The 19,524-nt window shown below is 42.9% G+C and overlaps 1 protein-coding gene across 3 annotated transcripts in view; it reads left to right on the top strand.

Annotated features, from left to right (window-relative positions):
• The first annotated feature begins 992 nt into the window (after positions 1-992).
• Positions 993-19,524, top strand: part of LOC133974870 (protein unc-13 homolog B-like) — a 50,574-nt gene continuing 32,042 nt past the window's right edge. For all 3 annotated transcript variants that reach the window (XM_062412666.1, XM_062412665.1, XM_062412664.1), the window contains exons 1-8: positions 993-1,251; positions 6,587-6,616; positions 11,888-11,987; positions 13,950-14,067; positions 14,177-14,300; positions 15,765-15,838; positions 16,047-16,104; positions 17,618-17,831. In XM_062412666.1, coding sequence (XP_062268650.1) covers positions 1,230-1,251; positions 6,587-6,616; positions 11,888-11,987; positions 13,950-14,067; positions 14,177-14,300; positions 15,765-15,838; positions 16,047-16,104; positions 17,618-17,831 — 740 coding nt within the window. In that variant the 5' untranslated portion in view covers positions 993-1,229. The remainder of the gene's footprint in view (positions 1,252-6,586; positions 6,617-11,887; positions 11,988-13,949; positions 14,068-14,176; positions 14,301-15,764; positions 15,839-16,046; positions 16,105-17,617; positions 17,832-19,524) is intronic.

Raw genomic sequence — 19,524 nt, 5'->3', positions numbered from 1 at the left:
ACAGGAAAATTAACTTAATCATATGCTAAAAAAAGGACAACAACATTAAGATGAATAACTCAGATGCTAGTGTACAAGTCATGTTGTGAAGTGGATTTAATATAACGTGCATTCACTATACAGATATCAATTCTGAACTTGAATAATAGTTATTTGTGTAGTTATATGATATAAATCAGGATCGAAGTGCAAATATACATATATATGGAGAATTAAATGAAATATTATTATTAGTTTATTGTTTTGTTGTTCTGAAATGAACAGGATGTGAAAGAGGGATCAGAATAAATGTGTCACACAAACCTGTGCTGTGGTTTATCTGACACGTACATGTAATGACTTTCTAAATACACACGGTGGCGCTTTTAGTTTTGTGTTGTCTCTGGTGATGCTGTAACTCCTCAGAAAATCAAACTTTAACAACATTTTGATTATATTTATGCATTTCTCTCGGGATCGATACAGTTTCTTTATATGTATTGGTCATTATTGTTTATTGATAAGTGAGCTAGTTTTTATAGAAAATAACCAGACCTGCCTTTTCACATTAAATAAATAAATAAACTACATATACAATATTCTTATGTTTAATAAAAAAGCTTTAATTGTAGGGAAGAAATATATAATATCAAATAAACATAAATATCAAATATTCTAATGTTAACTAACAAAAGTAGTTATTCTAGGGAGATGATTCAAAGTTACATAATGTATATGATAAAATAAATAAAATGAAAATACAATTCTTAAAAGTAAAAATACAAAATATATTCTTAATCATAAATAAAGAAAAGTTACAGGTGGTTTCTCTGCGTCACCTGTTCCTCCCCCCCTACCAACCTGCATCTCTCAGTGATTGGTCAGCTCCCTCCTTGGAGCCCCGCCCTTTAGCCCAGCCCCACCCTCCTGATTGGTCATAACCACACGTCTGTAACAGGTGGTCCCCCCCCCCACACCTTCCAGTTCTCCCAGTCCGCAGGTTGTCAGTCAATCTGGAGCTTCACTGCGGCTGAGACTTTCCTCGATGGCGCGGCGCTGGTGGCGGTTCTCTGCTGCTGCTGCTGCGGCTCCGGCGTCGGGAAACCTCCGGTGAACAAACAACCACCACCCGCCGGGATCCGATCGAGCCTCCGACCCTGAGATAAAGTGGGACTCGAACGGATGTAAAAAACGGAGCAAATCTCCTGCTGGGAACAAAGTGTGAGAAAGTAGAGGAGCGTCGCTTTGCCATGTCGCTGCTGTGCGTCCGAGGTGAGTTTGACCCACTTTCTTATTTTGTTTAAAAGGTTAAAAACAACGTTGACAACTTGGTTTGACTCGGTTTGTTGGATTAGATCTGATAAAGTGAGTTTTGTCCCTTTGGACATCCTCCACCTCCTCCTCCTCCTCCTCATCTTCCTCCTCCTCCTCTTCCTCCTCCTCAGGTAACAGTGACAGTTCATAGAAAAGTAGAATTTGTCCTGAGTTTTAAAAACACATCATCTTCATAAAGAAACAGGAGGATGAAGATGTGATATCTGTTTTTATCTGGAGCAAAGCAGAAACAATCACAGCAGCTGCTCTGTACCCACAGAGACACGTAGCTCTGGGCTCTATTCAGATTTGTATATTTTACAGGGAAAGGAACAAACAGTAGAATAATATTAATATTGAGGTTTTGTGTGTGCTTCACTTTGCTTAATAAAGGTGCAAAGTACTTCTCATGGGGACAAAAACAGCAGTAACACAATAAAACAAGAATATAATTAAATACGGTTTAAATTTATATTATAAGAATGAGAATAAACATAGATAGAGATGATAATAGTAATAATAATCAAAGGGTTTATTTGTAAAGCACCTTTCTCAGCAATTGTGCAAAGTGCTTCACATAAGGATGAAAACAGTGATTGGACAATAAAGCAAGAATAGAATTATTAAAAGTATTAAATTATATCGTAAAAATCAAATCATGATGATAATATGATAAATATTTGTTTGTAATGTACGTTGAGTTTTCAAAAGTTAACATTGAATTGACTAAATAGGAGCAAAGGATACTAATATTGATAATAAACTTTGCTTTACAGCCATGACACGAGAATACAATTTAATAGGGTTATCTAAAGTCTGAATTCAATATCTTTAAAAGTCTGTAAAGTCACTTCAAGCTGTAACAGATGGAGCAGTAGATGTTTCTAGATATGGAGATAATTGAAAATCACATAAATATGATCCCAGTCCAAAACAATGTTAAACTCAATGGGTGATTGTTTCCTGTAGCAGCTTTTACAACAGACAAGCAAGTGAAGATTACCACGACATTTAGCATCTTCTCTATTAACCTCATATGTCCTGTTTAAAAAGCACTTAAAATGAACCTAAACATACATTTTCAAATGAATAAGTTCTCATTTATTAACGAAAGTCCAGTTCTATGATATAATAATCGCGCTCTATGATCGTTAGTTCCCTTTCCAGTGGCAGTTCGATCCCCATCTGTCTCCGTGGTGCCTCCTGGGTCAAACTGATGGTGTCCTTTACAGAAACGATGCGTGAAATACCATAGAGCATTTGGGTCAGAAGAGCTGGGATCATACTGGACTCCATGAAACTGGGACTGATGTCGTACACGTCCCTGTTGAAGAACGACTCGTGCAACTCCTGGACTTTCTGCAGACAGAGCTGTAAAACCTCATCCTATGAGATAGAGTCGCTCTGCAGAGTCCTGGAACATCCGGGTTGTATGATGATTGTAATACGCCAAATATTATATAGAGTAGAGGAGGCTGTTTGTATTTTAAACTGTATTAAAAGTATGGAAGTGTAGGAAGACTGATCGTACCTGTGGCACAAAAAGTCTTTGCTGATATTCTCATAAGGAAGTCCAATTTCAAATCATCACAACTTGTTGTTATATGACAAATCTCAAAAAGAAACCAGGCAGCAGGAGAAACAACATCAAATCAAAAGGATAAAACAGGTTGATCCTGCAGTCTGCTCCTTCTAGAGTAAAAATAACAAATCAAAAAGTACTTTTCTCTGTTGAACAATATGTCTCAGGCTGAATCTGGAGATCAATACACCCGGCTGGCAAAGAGAGCAAGCTCCGGGCGGGGAAAAGGTCACAAAGAGTCACGTCAGGTTTGTCCCTCTTACCTCAGAAGGTTCAGTAATTAGAGTCATTGTACGAAATGGGGTCTTTGCACACTGTCCATTTATTGATTAGCGAGTCACCTAATGAACGAGTTACCAGGCCCACGAGGAGAAATGGCTGCTCGGGCCGGGGGTTGTGTGATTAGTGGATGTTGTGACTCATCCCCCGGTCGCGCCGCTCGGGTTGTGTTGCTTTATTGATTGCTGGTTACGGAGCTTCATCTGTCTCCATGGAGATGTCTTCACGCAGGGACTAAGTGGACGCCCTCACAAGTGGACACTTTGGGGGCGAGACTCCTGCGGTGGACGAGGACACCGCTGAGTGGACACATGGTGGCTCACATGGAAACCAGGATGCTGCAGCACAGGAGGTTTAAAGAGGCCGGTCCCAGACACAGGATCAGTGTCATGACCCACGGGAGGGGTAGTGGTCTTAGTGGTCTTAACTGGTTTGACATAGGGTCTCCACAGGGTTTATGAGGAGAGTGGTTGTTGGTCAGCGTTGATGTGCTGAGGTTTGATGGAGGTGGATTGACAGATGATTGACCTGCGTCCCGGAGGCTGTTGGTGGAATACGAAGAGACGCAGAATAACTAAATTGTGCAGGAGGAATAAAGTTAAATTTAGGGTTACAGGATATATATAAGTGTATTAAATCTGTGTAAAGTGACAAACGTGATTTGGTCAAACCAGAAACCAGGCCCTGAAGTCTCTTTGCTCATTTTCAGATTCTGTAAATTCACATGTAGAATCTGTTTGTAGAGATTTGTGATGCAGGAAATGCTTGAGGGGAGGAAACAACAACTTTTTAGTTATTTTCTTCTTATTCTGTTCTGGATGAACTTTCTGTCTATCGACTAATTATCAGTGGAAAGCTTCTGGTGGTGGTAAAGTGTTTCATGCATCAATTATATTTACATTTACATTGAGAAGGCACTTTGTTGTCACGGCCATGAAAGAAAGAAAGACACAAATATTGCATTAGTTCTATGCAGCCGGATGAGTAAAGTGATTTTCAGAATGAGAGGCCGAGACCTTGCAGCATTAATATAAAAGAGAGACAGGACTGCAGGCAGAGCGGTGTGGTTAAGTGTAGTCGAGCTGCCGAGTAGTGGAATTATCAGGGAAAGAGGCAGAGCGAGGCGGAGAGAGAGCGCTTAGAGATTGTGGGAGTAATCCTCTGGCCATCTGTTGCTCTCTCTCTCCCCCTTTCCCCCTCTCTCTCTCCCCTTCTCTCTCTCCTGCTCTCTCTCTCTCTCTCTCTCTCTCTCTATCTCTCTCCCTCCCTCCGGCTCCACCTGATCAGATCCAGCCGCCCGCACAAAGAGGAAGTACACCACTGCACCGGTGTCACTTCCTGTTCCTTCCTTTTCTGCCTGACCTCCCGATGATGAATTTCCTTTCATATGGAACATCAACACTTTTTGTTAAAGGCCTCGTTTGACCCAAAGCTTTATACGGTGTCTGCATGAGTGGATTTCTGGCAGGGCTAAATATTGGCTAAATAATCCTGATTTATATATCGGTATATCTTTGCTGCAACTATTATAGCAAAATGCTCTCACCTTATTATTGAAGTCTGTTGAAATATCAACAATTCAAGTTAAAGTCGACAAATGTAGATCTACAATAATGATGAGTAGATTCATCTTTTTGGTAAATGTTAAACTCTCTGGTTTCTGCTACTTGAATATGCAGACTTGCTGATTTTCTTGGAATTATTACACAATGATGATAATGCAATTCTGATAAAAGTTCAGGCTGCAATCCAGATAAAACAAGAATTTGAAGACTTTTTCAGAAGAGAGTTTGTGCACTAGGAAAAAAATCAGGGTGATAATTATTCTGGTAATTCTGATCACCAGGCCTGTCCGAGCTAAAAGGCCTCTAAAGCCATCGGAAGGTCCCTGGACATGAAATTGATAAGAATCAGTTTCCACCATAATGGCCCCTGGTTTATTGCCCTTAGCTGTGTGTCATAGCCCTAAATAACATCATGCAAATGAGGGCATAAGGCCACCGATAGGCCCGTAGCTGAGCCCGATTTTCCCAGCGTTTCCACTGCTCCCTTTCCTCTTCGCACTGACGTAGGTACACGACAGGAAGTGCTTCAGAAAAGTGACGAGTTCTTTTATTTCCTTCCCCTCTGTGATGAAAAGTCAACACTGGGAAAAACTCCACTCATTTCTTAAATTTGTATAACAAATTGTTCACCGAGATAAGATGGAGGGATGTCGCATGAAAATATGAAAGTGTCGTTTGTGGCTCCATCATCCCGCCCTGCCCATCTGCCGCCAGAGGCTCCAGGGGTTTAGTAGGTTACATGCCTGAACACATAATTCTGCCCCAGCAATCACAATTAATCCCCTGCAAAGCGCTTCGCAATCCCACAAACGTTATTGTATTGATGCATCGGGGGGGGGGGGGGGCTAAAGACGGTGCATCTAAAAATAAACCACAACACAAGCTCCTGCGTTCGCGCCAAGGCTTCAGCAAATGGCTGTTTGCCGCCAGACATTTTGAATTTCTTTGTTATCTTTATCCACCTGCCCCTGTCCACTTGTGTCATTGTGTTTTTGTGTGTTTGTGCGGGTGTGGGGGTGTGTGTTTCACAGCCACCTGTTGTGTTTGTGTGTTTGTGATACAGCTGTCAAGGCTTATGCTTCTTGATAAATATATTGAAGTTCTGCAATAAAAAAGATATTTATCGTCTTGGATAGAAAGTCTGCGTCATGCCTTACTGAGCAGTTCTTACATACTTTACTTTCTTTTAAGACTATACATTCAGTAATTTGTATAAATTAGTTTTTTTTCTCAATTTAAGGTTTATATGAATATAACCTGATCAAAAATATTTGAGTACGCAGATTTTATTCTTTTGTTCTAAAGACCTACTTTTGTTAATGTATTTATAACAACAAATGACAAATCATACTTATATAGGAATCAAATTTTCAAAATACTTTTAAGCATTTAGCTCCTAAACTCAGAAGCAGATTTTAAAAATGTTGTTGAAAGGTTTTCATGATGGATTGTATTCACTTAAAAATAGATTATGTATCAGGACAGTAAATAGATATTAGTTTAATGGATAAAATTAATAAATCAACAGTCATGATGATGAGCCACCCAGTCAGGAAGTGTGACGCACAAATTCAACAAAACAACAGTCTTTTGTGTGCAGCATTTTGACCCACAGCTGTCCACTAAAAACAAACACCATCTATTTTAATCAAGTTCCACGTGAAGTGCAGGCGCCAGCGTCACAAGGCTGTTGTTCAGGTGTCACGAGGCTGCGAGTCACCGCTCACATCCCTGAATATCAATGCTTTTTCCACTGCTCACCAACAACTCTACAATTCTCTCACCAGGATCCTCACCGAATTAAAAATCAACTCATGAGGTCCTGATAAACAAAAGCTAAATCACTGTCTTTCTTTTTGTTTTACAGTGAAGAAAGCGAAGCTCCAAGGACCTCCAGGTGAGTTCTTTATATTCACAAGGCTTTTACTGTATTTGTTCAGCCTGGTCATGTTGTCCCCGATCGTCCAGATGTTTAATGTAACACACAACACGGTCACTTGTAAAAATAAATCATTCTAACGCCTAAAATGATGAAATATCAAAACGCCTCCAGGCTGTGTGGTATGGACGGGCATGCTGGCTTGTGCAGGCCCAGTGTTCCCAATGGTCATGTGGTCGTATGTGTTATTGTGGACAGATGTAGATTGTGTTAGTTTTGAAACTAAAGCAAATAAGTGTGGATGTGTAGCCTCAATCTTCCTTGATCTGGAGAATCTCTAGTTCTTGCAATTTGTCCCTAGCAGATGAACATCCCGAATACACCGCAATATTAAAATGATTAGAAATAAATTATTAGAAAGCCTTCATATTATTACTAATTTCCTTAATGGATTTGTTGTTGGAAATGCGGCAGGTGCCCTAATTTCCTTTTGTCGGTCAATCACACAAATTCTGGCCTGTCCCTGAAAGCTGGTTTGGATTTTTTTACATTATAAAAATTCGATGTCCATCCCTGCCAAGACGTGCACAGGTGATCTTAGATCAGTGGCTGTTAAGTCCAAATCCCGACCGGCTCCACCCGAGCAAATCCCTGTAGTGTTGGGCCTTACACCTTTCCTCTAAGCCCTGTGACGGTTCTGTCAGGAGGCATCAGCGCTGACGGGAAGTCACCGCGGCTTCTGGTGACATTTCACTTTCACTCTCAGGTCCCCGACTGACCCTCGTGAAGCGAATTATCCAGCGGCTCATTACATTTGTCCGGTGTTTACTTTTCTCAGTCTGTCCCTTGTTCACCTTTAGGGAAACGATCTAGTGAGGCGACGTCACACCTGCCCCAGTGCAAACATCAGGGAGAACTGGCTTGAGTCTGTCGTCACCACATCGGCCAGATTCAAACACCAGTCGCTCTGGGCCACAGGGTGAAGAAGGAAGTGTCAGATTCTGTCCTGCAAAGAGATTCAGAACTTAATTCTGTAACTAAATACAATCTTTAAACAATCATGTTATTAATATTCTTAAGTGCAGTGCTGGTTCTAAACCTGCCCGTTTGGAATGGTGCTGTTTGTTTGGCCTGTGGTGATGCTGGTACAACTTCCTCTCTGAAGCAGCAAGTAAAGACCCACACGTGTTTATAGAAAGTTCGATGAAGCTCGTTGTTGTTGCGTTGATGCGCTGGTCGCCTGCCTGTTCAAAGTTTATTAATATTTAATGGACTGAATGTCCAAATCAGACCAAACTTGACACTTCACTTCCTTGAGCCACGAACAATAAAGAGACCAAGTGTGCAGGTGATAAGAGGAAGGATTCTCGAGATATGCGAGCGACAGACGGACAGATGAAGGTTTCTGAAATCAATAGCTAAGATGAGAACGATATGTTTCCCTCAGTAGCAGCAACCTGCTCCCATCAGGAAATGTCAGTGAGCAAAAAATCCCCTGAGCTCATCGAACATATCTCGGTGGGATGGAAATAAAGGGTGGAATTAAAATCACAACCAACTCCTGTTTCTGTCTTTAGTGTAGAGAGCGGGATTTCCCGGTCCCAGTCTGTTTATCCAGGTTCGAGGAAGACATATTAAAACATGGCATAGTTATGTTATAGCCCTGGTGATAAAACTAACCCACTCTGCAAATAAACATGTGGGACATTTCGGGAAGAACCCTCAAAGTTGACACAAGGCTGGTCTGGGATGTTCTCATGCGACCACACCTTCAGACGGGAGGATTCTTCTCTTTCACTTTGGAGGCCCCGTGTTAAGTTGTTTCCTGAGCTTCGGCGCTGGAGGTGACCTTGGCCGGACCGGTGGCCAGCTGTCTTGCTTTCCACTGATTGCCACAGGAAACTGGGGCGAGATAAGGGCGGAGGCGTGTTCCTGGATTTATGGTGCGTTTGTTTTCAGTCTGCACGCCTGCCCGTGAATTTTATTATTCTTTTCACGCTGCGAGACCCAGGACACCCAGCAAAGTCAGATCGTACTCAGTCTGTACAAATCACAGAAAGAAACAACTGTGGACACGACTCGGTGTGTGTCTCTCTGCAGCAGCGGTTACATCATTGTTACAGGATTATGAAATACAACGTCTGCTGGTTGGAAAATCCTTCAAATATAGTGAAATGTTTATTTTTACGCTTCATATTAATACCTTTCGGTAAAAGGAAAGTTGAACGATCGTATTTAAATGCAGAAATAAACTTTTTTGCTGAAGCTTGTGCTGTGATGCTCTGCTTACACTTTTACAGTGCTTTTCCAGATGCATTGTGGGAAACAATGAGTTCACTGTAAAGGGTGTTATCAAATTCACTACAAAATGGCAGACTCACTTAAAGTGGACTTCTCATGAAGGGGCCGAATGTCCACCGATAGATTTGTCAGCGGCCGCCGCCACATGCAACATTGATGAGAGGTCTGAATCTGAAATGTCAGCCTTCCAACTTCCTACGTTTCTGTGACTAATTCATTGAAAAACGCATCATGAATCAATAATGCATGAAGACAGCGAGGGCTCAAGCGTGTGTGGGTGGTCCGCGGTCAGGGGGCCAGTGACAGGAAACGTACTGAAGGCTGTGGCATCCCATAATTCACCTCATCTGATTCCAGGTGCACTGGGTGTGATTTCCCCGTGTCACTGCAGATTAGGTTCGGTCCCAGCGTAATTTGTATGGATTTACATATTCTGACTTGTGTGCTTGTGTGACCAAAGTGTAGCAGGGAGGATATTATGAAGAGGAAAGTGGAAAGCTTTCAGAGACTTATCAGTATTGATGGCAGATGTCGGGCTATAGGAAAGCGATTTATTTTATTATTTCACAGAATAAACAAATGCAGAAAAGATGAACAATTATGTTTCCATTTCTAGTGAAAAGAAAATTATGGTCAAACTGTAAAATATCAAGCCTTAACTGCATTTCATGGTTAAAAGGGTTTTATAATAACATTTTTTTATAACATATACTTTAAATTGGCCGATTTCTCAGCATCAGAAATGTTTTACTCCCCGATAGGTGTTGGTAGCAACCTGCAAAAGTCCATATCAGGAATAAAGAGAACAGGTTTTCAAATATAAAAGCAAAAATCTATTATCTAAACATATGGATAACTTAGATTTATTTATTTTTAAGTTAAGACACATCCCTTGGCCATCTTAATATCTGCCCGTATATTAGACAAGTTATTTAAAAGCGCTGTTGCTGTTCTTTCTGCTTTTTAAAGAACGGAAATATTGTTATGTGTCATCCATTTCGATTTTCTTCATGTCGGTCTATGAATCCATTCTCGGTCCGGCTCCAGCGTGGAGGCTCAAACTGAGTCGCTGCTCCTTCCTCCTCAGATGTTATCGGCCGTATAGTGGACAGCACCTGCTGTAAAGGAGGCACGGCCGCTAAGTGGCTCTTATCTAATCCAACATCCTCTTCCCTTATCTCATCTCCTCTATTCAGGGGAGGCGGCCCAAGTGTGGCACAAAGCATGGCCTATCTAATTAGGGGAAGGCTGGAGCACCCCCCCCAGGCTCCTTTTCTCATACTGCCGTCCTACCAGACACTAATTAGGTCTGTGTCCTGTCCCTCACGCTGCTCGCTGGACGGACAGGAGCTTTTTGGTTTTGGGGTCTTGTTTCATCTTTGATATATATTTTGTTTCCACTCTGTGTGTGTGTGTGTGTGTGTGTGTGAGTCAGTGGAATGCTGTGAGACTCCACCTGTGTCAACTGATCACTGTCTTGTTGTGTGAAGAGTCGTGCTCACTTATCGGGCTGCCGGCGTTAACGGCTATGTGCCGAGCAAATGTTTCAATATGTTCCTGTGGTAACCAGGAGAATCTTTGTTTACCAGTGGTCAGGTGATCAGGCCACAAAAGGAACAGCTGATGCCTTGCTTTTATTTCCCACAGACTAAGAGGTGGACTGTGTGTATGTGTGTGTTTGTTTTTGTGTGTACGTGTGTGTGTTGTTTTGTGCAGGGGTGATTTGCCTTGAAAATTTGGGGTATGACTGTGCCCTCTGTATCTGGACATAATTTGCTTACTTCTAATGTACGCAGACATTTTTAGAGGAGCTTTACATATGATATTTACATATGTGAAAATACTTTCTTAAAGTTGTGGATCAACATTAACATAAACAGACGCCATTTTGATTGTCAATTTCTCATTTGTTATTTTTAGATATATTAACATCACCTAGTTCCAACTTTTCACTTGACTCTGAAAAGGTCATTATCGTTAATCAGAGGATTTCATAAATTCTTCCAGCCATGAAACCTATTTTCAAGATCTCTAAACCTCTGAGCTGCTCATGTAGCTGCTCATGTGCCCAGGCGGGGGGGCAGATTTATGCCTGCAGACGTGGGCGCTGCATGGAGGACCACCTGCGGTGCAGAGTCAGCAACTACCAGAGTGAAATTAAGTGAACCAGCAGGCAGGGGTTAGATGCTGCCTTGCCCCTGCTGCAGGAAATGAAAAGTGGTTGTTGTCTTCCATGCGGTTTAATCCCCTTCACCCCCCCCCCCCCCGCCCCGCCTCGCGCTGACAGCTGGTGCGGTTGGTCGTGTTGTGACTCGGCGGTCTGGTGCAGGCGGCTGAGAGGAGGCTGATGGGAGATCACTGGGTGTGAAAGTCGTCTGCATGAGCGAACAGAACGAATCCCAGTAGTCGTCGTTTACTACACAAACGTATTCAGGCTTTATTCAAAGATCACACGTGTTCTCAATAGATGCAGCAAACAGGAAGATCACATTTCACCTCTGACCCGACGGATGATTCCAGTTCTGTTCTTGATGCTATGAGGTCTGACAGAGACCTTTTCTGCAGGTCAGGACTTCCTCTTCATTACGTCACCAGCAGTCCTGCAACCCCCCCCCCCCCCCGATCACATGCTATTTGTTCAGTTCAATAATAAAGAGCGGGGTCAGTAAGTTACAGTGCAGGAGAGTCGTGCACACAAGTCAAATCTGCTGTGTAGCGTTGCCGCTCATTGGAGATTAACAAGGTCAGTGTGCTGCCCTGGCCTGGCCTGGCCTGGTTTGGCCTGGCCTGGCTCAATATAGAGGGTGGGAGGAGCCTGATCTGCTTTCACTCACTGCTGGAGCTCCTGGTGTTTTTAGTTTTTGTCTCCCACACAAAAAGCTAAAGCAAAAACTGTTATAGCTTGAACATCTAATCTGTATTTGTTTATTAGTTTTGCAGCCACTTCACTGTAATTTAATAAAACGTCTCCTCTCCCTTTTGTTTCAGACAAGTTCAACGCCTACGTGACGCTGAAGGTGCAGAATGTCAAGAGCACCACCATCACTGTGCGGGGGGACCAGCCCTGCTGGGAACAGGATTTCATGTTGTAAGTTTATTAAACACGGGCACACGGGGTCATGCTCAGAGATTTATTGACCGAATTAAACTTTATTCAGAGTGACAAATTCAAAGTGGACAAAAAAACTCACATGATATATAATAAGAACAATGTAAAAAGTGAATTCACTGTAACGTTTGCACATTGTTGGTTTTCAGCATGTTTAGCTTGGTTTGTCATGTCCTGTGTTGTTTTTAAACAAAGACAGTGGACATCTCTCTGCCTTGACAACACCCATTTTAATGATAAGTGACAGAGCAGCTCGTGATGTATGGGCCTTGTCCCGCTCGTCTGTGTTGTTTATCTAAAAGATCTTAATCTGTGTGGAGCAGTCACATGTCCCTTTGTCATTCCAATTTAAAACCTACTCCGTGCTTGTATCCACAGGGAGAGAAGTGAGAAGCGTCTGTTATTCAAGTTGTGCGACTCCTCGTAGGAAAGCGTCTCGTCAGGCGGCTGCTCTTCATTCCCCCCCGTAATTAATTTGTTTAATTTCGTCATCTTATTTCCCGGTGAAAGGTATCTATGGTGACGAGGGAGCCGGCACGTTGTTGCATGGGTGTCATTGTTTGTCTTTTGTAAACTCCCTCTTTTGCGACGGTGTTTGTTTTTCCAGACCTTCATCCCTCCACTCTCCGTTAATGATGTGTCGGCGAGCTTTAATTCAGACGTAAAAAACACAATCGTTCATTGTTGTCTCCAGCGAACGCTCAGCTCCACCTGTCACCACCAAGTGTGACGAGAAGAGACAACGGCTCAGCTGGAGGATAAACTCACAATGGGAATTCCAAACACCATTATCTATCTGTCTATCTATCTATCTGTCTATCTCTATCTCTACCTATCTACCTTTCTACCTATCTATCTATCTATCTTCCTACCTACCCACCCATTCACCCCCCTCTCTCTCTCTCTCTCTATCTATCTATCTATCTATCTATCTATCTATCTGTCTATCTATCTATCTGTCTCTATCTCTATCTATCTACCTATCTATCTACCCATCTACCCATCTACCCATCTACCCATCTACCCATCTACCTATCTACCTTTCTACCTATCTATCTATCTTCCTACCTACCCACCCACTCACCCCTCTCTCTCTCTCTCTCTCTCTCTCTCTCTCTCTCTCTCTCTCTATCTATCTATCTATCTATCTACCATCTACCTATCTACCTATCTTTCTACCTACCTACCTCTGTCTGTCTTTCTGTCTGTCTATCTGTCTGTCTCACTCTCACTCTCTCACTGTATCCAATAACAAGGAACCAGGAAGAGTCTTGTAAAGTTCCAGTCAGTTTAAGAACTAGGAGGAGACAGCAGCCTTGTTTTATTTGCTCAATAATTGACGAGGAGGACAAACGATTATAAAAATAATAATCAACCACACAATCTAAACGACGTCCTAAACCAACTCAGCTATGTTGAGCAACAGTTTGATTTTATCATCTGGTTTATTTATTCAGAAACAGCCGAGGATTTAAAAATATCCTTTATGTCTGCACCTGGTCACTGTGGATACACAGCGCCCCCCCCCCCTCTCCTCTCTCAATTAGCTGTTCTCTTTGATTATCTTTTCTCTCGTCTATTGTTCGGCCTGTTGATCGCTGTGATCTGCTGCACACGAGAATATGCAAATGCCGCCATCGTCACGCAGCTCTTTTTAAAATTGATTGCTGTCATCACGCTGTTCCTCAGAATCGCTAAATGATAAAAACAAGGCTAACGACGGGTAATACACAGCATCTGGCAGCGGGGGGGCCTGGCAGCAATCACGTAGAAATGTCTGGTTCAGTCAATCTGAATTAAAAAAAACACTGGAAAGTTCTGATTACAAGGCGACAAATGATAAAGCTGTTGTTTCTCTCTTTTACCCACTGATGTTCTCCATGCTGTTTTATCAGGAAGGAGCTTTTATGCCTTTCCTTTACTTTCCTTTAATGTCCACAGTGAGATCAACCGGCTGGATCTGGGCCTCATCGTGGAGGTGTGGAACAAAGGCCTCATCTGGGACACCATGGTGGGGACCTCCTGGATTCCTCTGAAGAGCGTCCGGCATTCAGAGGAGGTTTGGATACTCGCTCACAGAAATGACATGATTCAAACACTTAAGAATGGACTCAATAAATGTTTTAATATCTACCTTGGTAAATATGAATAAACGTGTGTATCTGCAGGAGGGCTCAGGAGAGTGGATTTTCATGGACGCAGAGGTTCTGATGAAGGCGGACGAGATATACGGCACCAAGAACCCGACTCCTCATCGAGTCCTGCTGGACACTCGCTTCGAGCTGCCCTTTGGTGAGAGAGGTCCCGTCTCATGGCTCGATTTGAACTTCAAATAAAACATGAAACCTTCAAGGTTCTTGTGTCGAGGGGGCACAAGTGACTCAGGTTGATCCGCTCAGTTACACAAAAGGCCACACGTGCTTCCTGCTGAAATGTCAGCAGCTGGTTTCTGAGGCTCCTCAGGAAGAAGCATCGAGCCCCGAGGCTCAGTGGTAACAAACCGAGGATGCAGTACAACCTGCTGCTCTGTGGTTTCATGCAACCACTCGTTCATCAGTGTCTAATGTCCTCTATCTGGTTCCTTTATAAAGTTTGGTTTAGAAAATATCATTTTCTTTCCAGGTTGTTCCTTGAAATCCAAAATGATTAAGAAACTATTCAAAATGTTGTTATATCCACAGTAAATATCCATATCAAATATATATATCTTGTCTTTTGACATTGTTGCTTGGTCTGGACACGATCAGAGGGAAACCACAGACCCAGCAAAGCGACAGGTTTCTGCTGAATACCAAACACTAGAAGGCGTTTTTTAAAACTGCCACGAGCTACTGAAGATATCTACATTAGCTCTTTATCTATTATATATTTCACTTTCTTCACCAATTAGTTCCAATTTAGGTTTTATAGAGAGGACAGAATATAGTTTTAGAGTTTTGATGCTGTGAACAGCTGCTGCTGCCGCTGGACACTCGGCTCACTACCGAAGTGAGACTAAACCAACACGGTGACACACAACAATGAGCTCAAAGATGATTCAAATGATGAAAAGGATTACATAATAAAAGTCCCGCCGATAATTTATGCCGTGAACCTCAATTAATTCAATGCTCTTCAGGTTTGGAGAATAAAACCGTCGTCCTGCCGTCCGTGTCCTTGACCACAGCTCCACAGCTCCACAGCACCCCCTCCTCTGCATACACGGCTCAGAACCCTGTGATCAAAACACATCAAAGTTAAAACAGAGTGACCGTCCGCTCACGCAAACCTTTCAAGTTTGCAGGAGCGAGCCGCTGTGACTCTTTGTGCCACCACAGCCATTTATGTAAAGCTGTGGGACGGTGCGTCTTTGAAGCCCTGGCCTTTTGCGTGTGTGGCCTTTTAATGTGCGTCCGTCTGCTGCAGCGCAAATCCCCTGGAAAAGTGGGATGGGTTCAAGGTACCTGTTCTCAGACGAGAGGAGACAAACAAGGACAAAACACTCCTGTCCTGACCTTTTCTTTCCCGGCTGTTCAAAATCTTTCAGGTGCTTCTTTTGTTCTGGGTTTATTTTGTGTGTTGTCTCATCTGCAGCATCTTTGAGCATCGTATCCTTGTAGTGATGAAAATCCTCCTGATGTTTTTCAGTCTCTTCCCCCCCCTCCTGAGATGCTCATGAGAAATTAAACATGCATGAAGGTTGCACGTCAGAGGGAGCAGGTTGTAAACGTCGAACACGGGCTTGACATGTATTTTTTATGCATGTTTCTGTTCCAGACATCCCAGATGACGAGGCTCAGTACTGGACGGGCAAGCTGGACCACATCAACACCCTCCGAATCCACGACCAGGTAAATTTACAACTCTTTATTTGTACAAAGTGCGTCGTGCTTTTGAAATGTTATTGTTTTCAATCAGGTCGACAGCTTTGTGACGTCCTGCTGTATTTGTATTTTTAGTGGATGAAGTGGTGCTAGTAGATTACAGCGCTTATAATAACATGTTGAGGACGTGAATAAACAGACGTGATGCTTGTTTTCATCCCTCTCTGCTCTGTAGTACCCTCCTCAGGATGACGTCCAGAGTCGCCCACTGCCGTTCGCCGCCTCCCAGTGCTGTGAGTGTGTCCGCACGTCCCCCTCACCGCCACTAGATGGTGACAGTCACCCGTCCGCTCCAGCTGTCAGGGCTGCTGCTGTTATCTCTGTCCACGTCCTTGACCCCCGCTGCACTGACTAATTTTAATCAGAGTTGAAAATTAACGCTGCACCCTTCAGATTAAGTCTGTAAACATTTGCACATACTCAACAAAGAGTTAATGCGTGTGACATCTTTTGCTCAATGTTATGACAAGTTTGTTTTCCACTCTGAAAACCACTCCCTTATTCCCCCCCCACTCCCCCCCTCCCACCACCAACCACAACCACTGTTACAACACAGAGACACTTTTTCTTTATCTTTTGGTTTTTCGCACCCCGACCTCCTCTTGACTGAACCTCTCACTTCTAACATCTGCACTTTCACCAGGCAACTATTTCGGATGGGCTGACCCACTGAGTATGTAAAATCACACTTTGATGAAGTTCTCCTCCCTGGTTAATCCTCAACGCACCCCCCCCCCCCCCCCCCCCCCTGCATGTCCCAATGCCCCATATCCCCCCTCGATAACATCTGATCTATCACGTCTCCTTGCATTCAATTCTCATTATTTTAATCTCACCGTTTCCCTACCCCCCCCCCCCCCCACCACCTTGACTTTTTTTAAACATTATTTCCTTCTCCTGCTTTTTCCTAATATTTATTCTCTGTGCTGTTTTCATAAGATTCTTTTTTACAACCCACTTTATTTTGAAATTATTGGTGTTGTATCTATAAAAGACAGAGTCAGGAAAATGTAGCAAATTTCAATTTTATCATGTTATTGGATATAATACTAATATTGAATATATTTAAATGTATTAATAATATCTATAGCCATTATCATATCCTAGACTATAAATTGCAGTTTCATCCTAAACTGGTAGGTGGCAGTGTTTGCTCCACTATATTTATTTATCATTTATAAATAGATATCAGTTTATATTTATCTCTCTCACTTTATCGCTCCTACAAGATAAAATCCCAGCTTCCCTCCAGCAGACACCAACCTCTCCAAACGTGTTTTCTAAGGTCATTCTCGGGGTTGGAAAGGTCAAAGGTTATATTTCCTGAGTAGCCATTATTTCAGGATTACCTTTTTGAAAATGTGTGGGTAGCAACTAATTTTATCTCTATTTGACGTGTAGAAAAACTGAAAATACCCAATTGGCACATTTGCATATCAATCTACAGGACAAGGCAGATTAACACACGACCCAGAATCGAACATTTAACTCAAGAGCTTGCATGAGTAATGGCTCCAGTCATTTTTAAGAGTGCATGACCTTTGCTCCCTCCTGACCTGGCATCACCCAAGTTTGTTTATTTACATTTCTTCAAAACTCCACAATTTTCCCCCTCAGCTATAGGCAAAATATTACCTGGTATGCACAACCCACTTTCTGATGTTTTTTTTTAACAAGCTAGGGTTTTTAGAACACACTTCCTGATGTTCCAGGCAAACTTAACGTAAGTGTATCTCCCCGCGGCAGCTCTAGAAGACCAGGATAGCGCCGTAGATGACCGCGACAGCGACTACCGCAGTGAGACGAGCAACAGTCTGCCTCCGCGCTACCACACAACGGCTCAGCCCAACTCCTCCATGCACCAGTACCCCATGGGGCCTCGGCTGCCGCACCACCTGGACTCCTGCACAGACTCTGTGCACAGTTTTGACCTGGACTACCGGGAACAGAGAGGAAACAGGTAGACCAAGTTTACAGTCACGCATAAACACCTTCAATCAAAATTTGGAATTCATATTAGGGTTTTTATCCATTGACTTTCAGATCATGTCTGAATGTAGTTAAAAAATTACGTGGGATAATTGTTACTATAATTTATATTTGAAAGGGGGGAAAACTGAATCCTCTATCCTACTTCTATAAATATTTGTATTTATACCACACAACAATTTCATGGTTAGATTGCGTCCGTTAGACAAATGCTCTTGGTGCACGGAACCATCTTCTGTGCACTCATGGATTTTCATCAAATACATGTTTCCCGTCGAGACTTCTGCAAATCTGCCTGTGTGGACTGATAGAGGCTTGATCCGGATAATTGTTGATCAGAAACAATGGGATCGCATCCAGGGAAAAGTCATTGTTTGCCGTTTCTTTATTTCTTTTCGAGGGCGTGTTTGCGTCGGTTAAAGTTCTGGTGGTTTTCAAAGGGTCCGAACTTGGTTTAGAAATATCCCAGAGGAAATCCGTCTGTCACACATAGAGGAAGTGGGTCAGTGAGATGCACGCGCATGTTTTTGGTGATTTCGTTCCATATGCTGGTGATCTAGCATGCATTTATCATGAAGGCTGTCGCAGGCTGCGTGTTGAAGCGCTGATAAGCATGACTGTTGCTGTGGGGATTTACAAAGATATAATTTCACAGAGTCGCATGCGAACATAGGCACACACACACACACACACACACACAATATAGTGTGCAATATTATAAAAAATTTGACTACTAAGCTGATAAGCATGATTTTGTCTTCACATTTGCATGAATGTGTTCTGCTCTTGATTTCTCCATTTATCCTTCTGCTTAACTTGTGTTTTTTCTTTTGCATGTTTCTTCTTTTTTTGTCTGCTCCTTTCTTTCCTGGTTTCCTTCTTTCCCATCCTGTCAAATCTATTGTACATATAAACTAGATCGCTGAATCAGAAAGGAAGGGTCAGAATCATACCTGTCGATTCTGGCATGGGGGTCGAAGAGTGGGAAAACAGATATAAAGGGCATGGAAAACCTCAGCTGAGCGACTTTTTAGATGACGAGGAGGACAACGTCATCCTTCGAATGGGACCAGCTTACCCTGAGCCGTCGCACACTCCTATCCGTCAAAACACTCAACGCAGTGGCTATCTGCCTCCCCCCTACCCGGAGGGCTATGACACCATTGATCGACGGCGAAAGAGAACGATAAGGAGCCCGGGAGGTTTGCTTGGTACAGAGGACGACAAAACGAGAGAAGAGACTTGTCCCTCTGACCTCGCACAGCTTCGTGAGAAGAGAGGGGAGCTGTTCATGAGGCAGGTGAAAGAGATGCAGGAAGAGGAGGAGCGAATGTCGTCGTGCCTCAGGCCATACAAGAATGGGCTTCTCTACAAGACAAGGATGTGGGCTAAAAATGAGCTGGACCACACTTTAGAGAATTATGTGGCATACAAAAAAGAGGAAGATGCTAGAAGGAGGTCGCGGTTCCATTTTGATCTAGATGGTTCTGAAGATATGCATTATGCTATGGAAGCAGAAGAGGATATTGACGACATCGCCTTTGAAGCAAAAGACTACCACCCTGAAATTGCCAGACGTTACAAAGACAGGTATTCTCTCTCCTATGATGGCCACTCTGAAAATTCTCAGGGTCTTCGGGAGAAGAAGCCTGGAAAAGCTAGAA

This window comes from Platichthys flesus, chromosome 19 (genome assembly GCF_949316205.1).
Source record: "Platichthys flesus chromosome 19, fPlaFle2.1, whole genome shotgun sequence".
In the NCBI taxonomy this organism is placed as follows: Eukaryota; Metazoa; Chordata; class Actinopteri; order Pleuronectiformes; family Pleuronectidae; genus Platichthys; species Platichthys flesus.
This window is presented reverse-complemented; position numbering and strand designations above follow the sequence as displayed.